Genomic DNA, 13,109 nt, shown 5'->3' with positions numbered 1-13,109 from the left:
CCAAACCCTTACTGTAGGTTATCAAACACTTCAGAGCAACAAGTCTCCATTTCATGGGTGCACTTCGGTGCCACACAGAACAACTGCACAACAACTGCATGAAAGGAATCATCATTCAGGAACACTAAAGCCTGATGATTGGAATAAAGGCAAAGAAAATGGTTCTTTTGTTTACCTCCTGTCACTGACAGGTTAAAGTATAAAAGGAAAGAGTCATGCACAAGTTTTTAGGGCTGCATAAAGAGCCCATTCATCAGCTTATAAGAAGTCACATGCATTTGATTGTCTCAGCTTAACAAAGCCACAGTAAGAGAGATTTCTTTAAGAACTATCACTGCTGGAATTACAAAGGCAGTTGAGACACAGAAACACTAGGAGAGGAGAAAAGATTATGTCCCAAAGGCTAGACAATCCAGCACGCTACAGGAAAGAAGCACCCGCTGAAAAATGCCTTATCAGCACATACACAGCACATGTAAACTAGAGAAAGGAAAAAAAAGTTTAAACTGCTAAAAGAAAGAGAAGACTTACGCAGCCTGCCTGATCTTTTTCTCACCACTAAATCCTTCACATTCAGATAAACGGTCACTATTTCTCAAAGTCACAGAAGGTACACCACTCATCTGCTACTACACTAATTGCATGTTTAAACAAGATAGCAAGATCTATATCTATTCTTTGGAACAGATACTTGAAAGAGGGGATAATCTATGAACATATATGCACTCTAGGAGAGAACACAGAGTTATGGGATAAAATACAGACTAAGAGGTTCAGGTGTAAAAGGATATTGATTTTATATGATCCGTATCTTCTTATAAGCATCATTATAAAACTGGCAGATTAACAGCGCTGGCAGAAGCATGCAGCTGTATTATTATTATTTTGGATAAGCATGCTCAATACAGCTAGTAAATCTTGGCTACATGTATTCAGTGAATGCCACAAGTTACAGAAAGTAGGATCTTTAATGTAATTTTTAGTTCACAGCTATGCAACCACCGAGGTATGTTTCCTAAGGCACAAAGGCCTCAGGAAAAAACTTTTAGGGCTAAATTTGATTTCTTAATACCACCTCCATTTTTTTCCATGAAGATGCTTTACTTCTAAAGAAGACCAATATTTTGCCCCATCAAAATTAGAAATAGACAGTATACAATGCAAGCTGTGGGGGAGATGGAAAATAATTCTGAACAATACAATGGTATGCTTCCACACACCTCCTTAGAAAAAACTATTAAAATAATTCATCAAAAGCAACTACTACCTCATAAGAGCTCAGACTGCTTCCTCCTACAAGCAGAGCAGAAAGTGGATATACAAGTAGGTAGAGGGAAAGGAATCTTGTATAGGAGAGTTTGGGGCAGATTTCATATAAATAAAGGAGCTGCGATGATATAAATAGGGTAATAGGAGGCAACAGGAAGAGTAAACAATGCAGTATTATCACAGGATAAAAATACACACATTTTTACACTAATACCTCAAGTCTTAGGCCCAGTAAGTTTTGGGGAAGTATTGTATCTATTAAAATACATCTATATTATGATATTCAAGAAAGTCAATACGAGTAGCTTGTCAGAAGTAGAAGCATTTAAAAGCATATTAAATGACCATGGCTGTTCTACCATCAAGATACTATATAGCTCTTCTTTCTTCTTCAACATAGGAATTCCTTGATTGTTACCGTTGGCTTCAACATAGTTGCATTTAGCCATTAGAATACTAATGTAGCGGGCACCACTTGTGTCCTTTTATAAGGCTATGTTTAGCTTGTGTGTCCAAGTACTATTGCCATCTACAGAACAACAATAACCTTATATTACTGTTATCTAAACAAGAGCCTCTTCAAAACCAGAGCAAAATCATGCTTTTGAACTAATAAGTCATCTCTACTGAGGCAGTTGCATGTCACCAGACTGTACAGTAGAGCAAAAAAGTGAATCCTAGCTGGCATTTGAGTAACAGCTGTGCTGAGGCTTACACAAGACAGAGGAAGATATATAGTGTAATGTTTTTTCCAGATTATTTAGAACACTGCAGTATGTCACATAATAAAGGCCATTTGGCAAGCTAATATTGATACTTTTGACAGCAGTGTTTTGGGATGCTCCATCTGAAGCATTAATTATTCAACCTTTTAAGAAGACAAAAATGTAAAGATATCACAGTATTAAAAACAAGAATCACAGAGGACAGGAATAAAAGTTTAGGCTGAAAAAAAGTCAAAAAAGCAGGAGGCCATATAAGGCAGAGAAAGCGATGCAGTTCAAGACAGAACAGCAAGGCCCAAATGGCAAAAACAAATTTCTGCGGCAGCATTTTAGGAGACTGGGAAAGAGAGAAGACATGAAATACAAAAAAGCTAAATATTTGTAGTGAGCCAAAGCAAAAGAAACACATACTTTTGTCATAAGGATGAAAGAAAACACACACACACACACAAAAAAGGACTAACACATGCTAAGAATGCCTGAAAAAGCAGAAGAGAGAATGAGAGTATTTAACCATTTTATTTCCAAAATTCTAAAATTAAACACTTTGACTTATCCAAATAATTTCTAATTATCTAAGCAAATGTACAGAAAGAACTATAGGCCATAATCAGTTATGGGCTTTTACTTTGGGCTATTCCATCTGCAGGCAACAGGTAACTCACATTATTCAACCAGGAAAGTCAGAGACAAGAAGGAAAACAGCCTTCAAAAAAGATGATTCCAAACACATTGTCAGATAAACATATGTATGTTCAAAGTATCTGCTAGTACAGCTCAACTTTTCTTTCTTCTAACCTTAGCACATTCAGCCATTGGCTAACACTTTGCACGTTATACACACGCTTTATGACCTTCCACATAACGCAAAGAAAAAGACCATGGGTATTTCCTGTTATGATGATACTGAGAATGTCCTATAGAAGTTTTAGCAGTGTACAGCTTACAGTGCATTGGTTTGGCTTATTAGCCATGAATAACTGTTCTGACTTCTCATTACACCGACACTTGAAACCAAATTCAGTAAGGGCTCAAACTAATCAAGTTAAGATAGCCTAACACAGGTTCTCGTGTCAGCTGAACCATGATAGTGGTCCATGCACACACCCAGAATCTGTGGCAAATGCAATTACAGCAACAGCCCAACTCTCCTGCATTGAAGGCTACGTTAAGTAGCATCAGCATGTTTTTGCTGCTGGCTAAAACCACACAGTTGCTGTAACTGAGCTGATACAGTAAACTCATTAAGCCGTGATAAATTTAATAGTGAGCCTAAGCTGAATGCCTCTTCCACTTAACTGTGCTGATACTCATCTGTACATATCCTGGGAGAAGCATTAATTACAGTTCTGAAACTCTCTAACCAGAAGGTACTTTTGTCCAATGCTTGGAGACATTACCTGCATACAACACCTAATTAAGCTGTGGAACGCCTTTCCGCAGGATGTTGTGGCTGCTAAAATTTACAAAGGCTCATGCACCAAAAATTCAAAAACATTGCCACTGGCTCAGGAAATCTGTGAGCCACCAATTACTAAAGGCTGGGAGAGTGTCCTAGGGAAGTAACACAACATGCTTCTCCGCCCTTGTACTCTTCCTTATGAGTCTGCTACTGGCTACTGTCTGACATAGGATATTATGCACTGTGGATGTTTGGTCTAATTCAGTATGGCCATTCTTCCAACAAGAACGCCTGCAAACAGATTTTTCTGTTCTAATCTCTAAGATGATAGCAATTAGATTACATTCAGCCAGAGTCAATATATCTTCTCCTTTCACTTATAATTAATTGGAAGTTACAGAACAAGAATCTTTTGATATAAGCAGCATCTCAGCAGAGGACAAACCAGTACAAGTCCCATGTCTTTGAGAAGGGAATAAAAAATATAAAGCTGGTAAACTTACACTTATGCCACACCTTGTCACCCAAGTTCCCATACATTCAACTGAATATTTCTGGTATCTTACTGGTTTTATTACAATTATTTAGCAGGCATAAAGAGGTTGTAGGCTCACGGTTCACATTTCTGGAACTTATTTCAAGCACTAAACCACTTATGTCAAAACCCATTTTTCCTAGCAAACCTAACAGATAATCATGTAACTTACATTTTCCTGGTCAGAAGACAGACGTGGCTCCACTAAAAGAAGCCTCTGCTCAGAGCTGTCCTCTTCAAAGGCTGCCTGTGTTGTTGCAGTGTCAGACATGTGTCCTTTTCTGAGCCGTAGACCTGGCTCTGGAGAACCAGCATTATCGAGTTCCGTTAGTTCATTCATGAGATGCTGGGAGCCTTCTCAAATATTCTGCTTCCTCTTGGTTCGGTTTGGCTGATTATGTTCTGGCTCTGAAAAAAAAACAGTTTGTATAACTAAACTCAAGTTTAAAAGAAGAGTGTAAGAGTTGGTTGGAAGAAAAGCATGCTTAAAAGCTACTAAACAGCTGTGACAACTGCTTTTATATGTGCCCAAACTCCCACACGATCAACTATATAGACTCCTACACTGCTGGACGATGAATTCTCACCTTGTGACCGCTAATACTTTCGTATCCTAACACAAGTTAAACACAACTTTGAAAGATGATGGAATGTGAGCTCCATAAAACAGTAAATTCACAAAAGCACAGTGGTGTTTTAATAAAATATCATTTTTATTTTTACAAAGTTGCAAACACTGGGCTGTTAATACTATTTACAAATAAACTACTTATCACAGACGCTCTATAATTATCAGCTTTTTGTGGGTATGAAGCTCATTTCAAATCATCTGGGCTAGGTTTCACTAAAACTAGGACACTAAGTACTGGTACAGCTGCTTGGGTAGTAGCTAGCAAGCAAGCAGAGCTCAAGCCAGCAACTAACTTCAGACAGACTGCAAGGAGGGCAGTAGTACACAGAGTGATTATGTTTCCCTTGCTTAAATTAACATGTTCACAATTACTGCCAGCAGTAGTTCTGTACCTCTACTTACTGGAATTAGACCAGACAGATTTAAACACCATTCATTCCATCACAGCAATCAGAAACAGGTAATTCCCCCAGAAAACCATAACCCATGCTTTCTACTCAGAAAAGTAACTATATTTTACACTTATAACACTGCAAAAAGGATTTGGGGTAAATTTAACTCAAGATGCTAAAGATTAATTAAATTTGCAGAAAATTACCTAATGACAACCTGTTCATCTGAGCCCTCATTCAAGAGTATTATTGGTTACCTATTTATCTCGCACATCACTGTGTGGTGGTCACTTCAATAGCCAGTCAAGAGATACCTGTTTGACACTGGTTGCCTTGGGAGGCACAACAGCCAGAGCACTTTGAAATCAGAGTGCCAGAAGCCATCAGAATGAATTAGCGCTCAGCTGAGGCTTCAGAATCACTTTGAATGAGAATCTATTCGTTTTGTACTAATCACTTGGTGTCATTCTATTACTGTAGCATCTAAGTATTTGGGTTATCTTAATGTTATGTGCTGTCACACCTATCTTACAAGTTTTAACTTGCCAGAGTGCATAATTAGATTGGAATTTTAGTGCTCAATAAAAGATGCTGAACTTTATCATAATGTAGGAAGGCAAATTAAAAATATAAGATGGGGGATTGATATTGGCAGTCTTGTAATAAAATGTCACCTCCAAAAAGCCAATAAATAATGTACTCCTTCCTTTCAGGGACTAATCTCATTTACATACGATCACTGCAAGACAATTCTCAGCTCTGACAAATGTGCTATAGTTAATTTTGCTGCAGCAGTTTGTAATACTATATCCCCTCAGCTGCCTGGCAATCCCCAGAGGAGAGAGCTGCTAATGAGCAGGTTACAGACTGTGCAGAACTAAATGATACCTCAGCTGTCCAAGTTCAGTATGGCACACTGCTTTAATCACCCAAGAAGGTAAGTTTACAATATGACAGCAGAGCAGTTAGTATTCTTTCCTTGGTACCAAAGGAAGGAAGTTGGTACCTTCCTGCCAACTCCACTACAGGGTCAGTAACCTCCATCTGAGAAGTAACATCTAAAATGGCCACAGCTGTTTACTTGGTAAACACAAGAGCCACAGGAGAATTAAGCCAAGGTTTAACAACATGACACAGGAAGCCCAATGAAGAAATTGAGCAAGGGGATTTTAAGAACAAGAACAAGTATTTAGAAAGCCACAGAACAACTGAAATCTTGACTGTTTTTGTTGTTATTTCAAGCAGCCAATTCGCAAATCTATTTTTATGTTAGAAACATGAAGACATCGTCACATTGCCATTTGGCAAAAAGAGTATGTAACAAGAACTACAGTTTGAAATGAAACTTATTGGGTGTCTTAATTTAAAAGGCAACTTATAAGAGACTAATTTCAGTACAGTACACAGTACCAATTTGAAGCCGTAGCTAAAACCAAAAAAATGCAAGTAAGCAGAGCAGCTGTTTGTAAACAGTTACACACACACATACCCCTCCCTGATACTCCACACAACATTTCAAACAGGTAGTTAGTTGAAACAGCCATAGTTAGTTTCACGGATTGTTCAATTTGTATTAGACATTTAACTAGCAAGTTTTACTAGTTCTTCTTTCTACCAGCTTTAAGCAATAGAATTGCCATTCTGTGCTGCATTACCTGCTATATTTGCCTAAGAGCATGTCCTTACATCACCTCTATGACATTGTGGGAGCAATGCTGAAAGAGACACAGTAACAACCACCACAACAGGCTTAACCACATGTGGCCAAGATGCTTGCGAAAGGTTCTTCTAATACAAGAAGATACAAGAATGCCAAGAGACTTCTTAAATCAGGCCTTGAAGATTTACTTCACTAGCACTGGCTGCCAAGCAATCACTAAGGTTAAAAAAAAAAGATGCATTTCACCTCCAGTGAGCAAGATTTGCATTCAGCAGTGGAGTTGAGCTTTAGAGCTCTGCATAAATAGAAGTCGTTGTTTCTTGAAATTACAGTGGAATTGCTCAATGAACTAAGATGTTTCCATGTTGTCCTTCATGCAGGATCCTTTTAGTGCTAAATATGCTTGCCTTTACTAAGCATGCAAAGGTAAGCAAGCCAAAAGATAGTCCAAAAGCATCGCTACTGGTTTTTAGTCCTTTTTAAAAATGTACTACAAAAGCCAAAAACACGTGCCTGAATGCAACATGGAGTTGCCAACAGAAAAGTGCTAATAGCCAGAACTATTCGTTCACAAGTGAAAGAAAGCAGTCTGAGACCATAAACAGGAAAGGCATAGATGGTCTTTAATTTCTACTATAAAGTTTCTATATGTCCACAGTTCAGTGAAGGGTTTGAGTGACTAGGATGACCTTTTCCTAAGAAAATAGGAAGTCTAGGTATGGTCAGTAGCATCTAGCCAGAAGATAATGGTTGAAACATTGTCAAGAGATTTATTGCCCCGTTCTGTCTGTAAGACTAAGCAGTTCATGAAAACAAAAACTAGAAAATGGAAAGCTATAGAACACTTGAGCTCTTGGAAGAGACTGGTTTGTGTTTCACTGAGATTATAAATCTTATATATATAAGTCCTGTAACTTTTTGTAGCATGCAACAAATTAAAGCTTTCATTAAAATTAGCTTCTATTTAAAGAGGAAGTTGCCATGTACAACTTAAAATCTGCTTAATGATTGTATATATAATAAGCATAATATCAGCATCTAGATCAATCAGTGAGTTCCTGCTGTGTTTAAAATCGGCTGAGAAAAGCATCTACAGAGTTTGGTTTGTTGGGTTTTTTTTTTTTTAATATAGAAAACTTCCAAAGGCTAAGTCAGCTTTTAGAAAGGACTTAACCAATTTAGTACTATCATAGTTCTAAACACAACCTATAAACACAAAACACAAAAGCACTCCATTAGTCGACTTAATATGCTGCTGCCACCATACAACCTACAATAGCCTAAGTGGTCATCACTCCCAGCTGCACATTCCACCCCAGCTCAGAAGTCAACCCCACAGCAAGGAGAGTCAGTGCCAGTTTCAGGCTGTAGACAGACACTCGTCATCTTTCTGAAAACAGAATCAGAAGGCAATACTATTTCAGCAGTTCACCGCAATTGTGCAATGTCAGAGGAGTCAACATCCACAATTACAGCATATTTAGGACACTGCTTCTCTCCTCAAGACAACAAGGAAAGAGTAGTTACACAAACTTAAGCACCACAGGATGATGCTACTATTCTTTGTATGATCTTCCTGGATATTCCCCTGGGTAAGTGATACAGCCCTTCTAACCTTCCAGAATTCATCTGGCATGAGGACTGGTTTTCTACCTAAGCTAAACAATGCCACATGGTAGCAAAACAAAGCAAGCACACCAAGGGTAGTGTCTGTAGCTAAATTTAAGAGATCTGTCACTCCCTTTTTAGGATAAAACACAGTCCCGGATGGTCAGACTACCTCCCACTATGCCTAAGCAAAGCAATCTCTCCAGCATTCAACTCTTCTCCGTATGTTCCTCCTATAAGCAGCACAAGAGTGATCCCTTCAAAGGTATTTCATTCTGTCTGTAGCTGGTATTTGGAAGAAGAATGAAAATTGCAACAGTCCATCTGATAGAAACTTTCCTGTTCAGGAAGGCAATGGCATCCACTGTATGCTCTTTCCTTGCTAATCCTCTTCAAAGCATTCATTAAACTACCATAAGCAATGTATACACACTGGATGAATCTTCATAAGATGAGCTCCTTCTCCCTAACAGAGCTTAGTTATCAAAAGAACAAAAGGTCATCATGAAAATTTCAGGCTACATCGTTTCTCAGAACATTCATTAATGTTTAATGAATGGCTTGAATGCCTGAAAAGTCTTGTAAGAGATACCATCTCATCTACAAACTTTGCCTTGCCTGTGTCCATGTACCATCACAGCCACAACAGCATCACTAGTTGGCTAGCTACATCCATGCCAGTAGAATGGCAAAGCTAATTGAAGAGTAAACCACCTATGGGCTGAATAACTTTACCAAATCCAAAGTTATTTAGACTAGGCCTTAATTACAAAATAGGCACAACTCCATTTCCAGAACTGTTAGCACAGGTACAAATGGCAAAGCACTTCCAGTACAATCCATGGGCAGAATGTTCGTGACAAGAACACAGCTTATATAGGGTGATGGAGGGGATTTTTTGCCTATAAAATAGTTGATTCTGGCTACCTTGACAGAAATAAGGTATACTACACAAAATGTAGTTTTCTTGGCACTTTGTATTTCCACTACTATCTTCTGGTAGGTTCTGTCACAACTAGTCCCTCCCAAATGGTATAGTAACACCAACAGCATTCAGTAACATCATACAAAAGCTTGAACTATTCTGAGGTGACTGGCATCATCCTATTGCCCATCTGGTTCCTTTACTCTCTAGCACCAGGACTGATGCTCAACTGAGTTCACCAATAGTGAGCTGTTGGCAAGGTGTTGGGTTTTGTGCTTTGGGGTTTTTCTGGGGGGGGGAGGCAGTCGTCTTTGACTTTCTGCCTATGTGGCGCCCTGGTCCACTTACCGGGGAAATTAGGCAAGCACCAGTGCCAATGCAAGGCAGGCGTATATCGTTTGGGTAAGGGAAAGAGGAAGAGGAAGTCGGACAGCAAGCGCTGTGTCACATGAGTTAAGACTGCTGTTGAGTATCACCCATACATGTGGCCTAGCTAACTCATGCTGGGTCACTTATTTACTATATGGGGTATCCACTGGTTGGATGCTTTTTTCATTATGCGTAAAGCAAAGCAGAAGAGATAAGAAATCCATACATTTTAAGTAGATTTGTGAATTGCCCCTAAGTTAGAAGGCCACAGCTAAAAAGTTAACAAAACAGTAATATTGAAAGATTCAAGAGTATAACTTTAAATAAGGGATTTTTATGCTTTTTTTTTTTCTTAGAGTCTTTCAATGATTGAGCTGTCCTTTTCAATTAAAGAGTTAAACATACACAGCAACATTCCAAATATTCTCCAAAACTACAGTCAAAAACAAAGCAAACAAGGGTATGTATGAACGGGGGAAGGAGGAAAATCACAGGAAAACCTTGTTTTCTCAATGTACCCTAAAGGAAAAGCATGAATCAGGCTGTAAAAATTCTTTGGAGGTCATCTTTAACAATGAGAAACAATGAGGAAGCAATCCAGCACCTCTTCTCTTAGATGTGATTTCCCTAGATAAAGAGACATCTACAAAATAAAGATTAGACTCCCGCGGAGGGTCAGTGGCCAAAAAGCTGTCTTTGTAACTTGTAAACTGTCACTGGACACTTCAGCCTAAGCTATTTCACAGCAGGCTGCAGAGGCAAACAATCAAGCACATTCTGATGCATTTGGATCCAAAGAAAGGGAACAAGCCAGCAGCCTGCCTACATTAACGAAATGCTTCCATTTCAGAGGATCCCGTTACATTTGTTACAACATTTGTCCAATTTGTACTGCAAATTGAACCCCAGTTTTGTAACTAGGTTAAGCGTTATGTGAGAGGTTGGCCCACCCCCAGTGCACAATGTCCGGTTGTTACAGACTGGATGACCACTGTAGATCAGTTTTACTCTTCAATAAAACAAAACCAAGAGAATTGCCACAAAATCAGTGCAAAACGAGCAACAGAAGTTCAAGTTCTTTTCACATCACAAAAATCCACAGTCCAGACCTGGAAAACTTGCTTTTGCTTCATTTTTTTCATTAAATGGCTTAGTTTTGCCAAGTGAGAAAAGTTCTATCTTTGTGCTCTTTTATGATTTTATTTCTATAGCATGTTACTAACTCACACCAATTTACTTCACAGTTGCCAACAACAAAAAGATGCAGTTGGTTTTTGTTAGTAACACTTTGGATCACAGACTGTGAAAGACTGAAATTAGACATCACTTTCCTCATAAGTGAAAACTTAGAATACATCCTTTTAACTACTGCCTCATTCAATTCACAGAACTGTTGAGTGAAGATGAAAAAACAAGTCTTTGGAGCAGGCACTAAAATCCAGAGCTAGACTACTAAACTGAACTTACATTCATTTAACCCCTCTACTCAGAGGATTTTTGCATGAGAATGTAAATGGCACCAAGATCAACAGCAGCAATCCAGAGAGCAAACATTCCTCTACCCTGGCAGGTACAACACTCTCCTCCTAGGAAGTGTGGGTTTGAATCTCTCTAGAAACTGAAGCAAGATCTTTTACAACTCAAGAAAATGCTTTAATGCCTGGAGCAACTGTAAAAAAACAAACACTACCACCTTGCTTTTAAAACCAAAGAGGAATACACACATTTTAGGCTGCAAACTTCAAGCAGGAAAGCATTTAAGACAGTTGCCTTCAGTGCTTCTTACTGGGTTGCTCGGACACCTCTTTACTTAGATGCCATCCCTGTGCAGGTTTAAGGGCTGGCTGGTGCCAAGAGCAGGCAGCCCCACTCTTCCCTGGGTGGGCATCGAACAGCCTCACTTCCCACCGCTGCCCCCCTCCGCCCCCGAGGCACTCTGATGTTTGTCACAACCCATTCCAGGTGGCAGTCTGGAAAGATGTTAACCCAGGGAGGAGAATGAGGTAAGAGTTTTCTATCAAACTAGCAAACTGAATTGGCTCAATACACTGTCAGAGAAGCAGCGTGGATAACATGACAGAAAGGGTAGGACCACACACCTAAGATTTTAATTCTTTATGTATTTTATAGGCAGTATTTTCCCAACCTGTTAAGGACTGACAGTTATCTGTTGGCCCAAGCCTTTAATTGTACATACCACAGCCTTTATTATGACCTGTTGACCAGCTGCAGACCACACCTGGCATAGCAAACCACACAACTTACCAAGATTACAGATTTTAATACAGCGGTCAGGATCTCAGAAGCTTGGTTGCAAAAAGCTGACCATCACACTCTTCCCAGTTTTTGGAAGCACCTAACTCTTTAGTTTTGCTGATAATCTTGATAAGCTTTATTCATGAGGTTGTGAGCTTGCTCATCAGTGTTTCATTTTGTGGCTGACAGGTTTGGTCTACAAAATATGTTTGCATTCTTGTATTTGTAAAAAATAAGAACAAAGAAAACTTACTCCTTTACTTATGTTCAACAATAGCATTTCTTCAGTTGAAAACAGCATACATCCCTCTCCTCAAAAACCATGATGTTGTTTTGCCACAAGTCAGACAACTCTAAAAATCTGCTACTTTTCTGTAGCAAAAATGTTACAAGAACCTTGTAGGAATAATCAACATCCGCACCCACAGCATTGTATCAGTCTAAGATCAAAAAAGCAGTGCAGCATCTTTTTCAGTTACTTTCTTAACCACCAAAGCTCAAGCAAGAAAGACAGATCTACTGTAACTAGACTGCACCTAATTTATGTCAGTCAGACACAGATTTAGTCAAATGGCTGAAGTTCTAGACAAGACCAGGTAAAGCTACTTATTAATTATGTATCTTAACTTCCTTAATGCAATAGCCAGAGAATAATTTGTTTTTTAAAAGATAATCATTGTTGAGAGTTAAGAAATAAGCTGAAGTAAACTTTTAGTCTCTTCTACTATTTAGTGCCACTCTTTCAGACACACATTTCTTTCCTGGTAACATTGTTTGAAATCATCCCAAATTCTGAAACAAGACCAAGGGCACTGATAGCACGACACATCACTAACGTAGTTCAAAAGCAGAAACGTTAAGTTAATCTTTTACTTTCTAGTGTCCTATAACTAAGGAGAGATGGCAAAACACCCACAGTCTACTTATGATACTCTGAGATTACTGCTAAAATTCTAAAAACCAAAATTATTATCTGTATACACGCAAGTCCTTTAAGTAGGGGTGTAGCTTAAACTCAAAACATGTCTACAGGACATCACACAAAAGGTCATCTTGCTGTGGTTTGTTTTACCATCTTGATATCACAATTTTTGCTAGTATAACTGTGTTCCCTGCAGAGGCTTTTGCTAGTATAGCTGCAGCCTGCAGTCTAATCAGCACAGCTATGCTAGTGTAAATTTTAAGTTTGAAATAGTTTAAAACCATAAACATGCTCCAAGTTAATTTTCAAGCAACCAGGAAGCATTTTGGGAACATACACATTAGATGTTTTGTATGATTTAATACCACTTATTGATGCATTCAGATAGCTATGGGGGGGAAGGGGGCGGGGATGA

The 13,109-nt window shown here is 38.8% G+C and overlaps 1 protein-coding gene across 3 annotated transcripts in view; it reads right to left on the bottom strand.

The window, feature by feature from the left end:
* The window catches only part of ADIPOR2 (adiponectin receptor 2), a 46,550-nt gene that overhangs the window by 18,605 nt on the left and 14,836 nt on the right, over nt 1-13,109 (bottom strand). For all 3 annotated transcript variants that reach the window (XM_075159383.1, XM_075159392.1, XM_075159376.1), the window contains one exon: nt 4,104-4,339. In XM_075159383.1, the coding sequence (XP_075015484.1) occupies nt 4,104-4,271 (168 nt within the window). In that variant the 5' untranslated portion in view covers nt 4,272-4,339. The remainder of the gene's footprint in view (nt 1-4,103; nt 4,340-13,109) is intronic.

This window comes from Calonectris borealis, chromosome 1, assembly GCF_964195595.1.
Source record: "Calonectris borealis chromosome 1, bCalBor7.hap1.2, whole genome shotgun sequence".
NCBI classification, from domain to species: domain Eukaryota; kingdom Metazoa; phylum Chordata; class Aves; order Procellariiformes; family Procellariidae; genus Calonectris; species Calonectris borealis.
The sequence above is the reverse complement of the archived record's forward strand: the minus strand, read 5'-3'. Positions and strand labels throughout refer to the sequence as shown.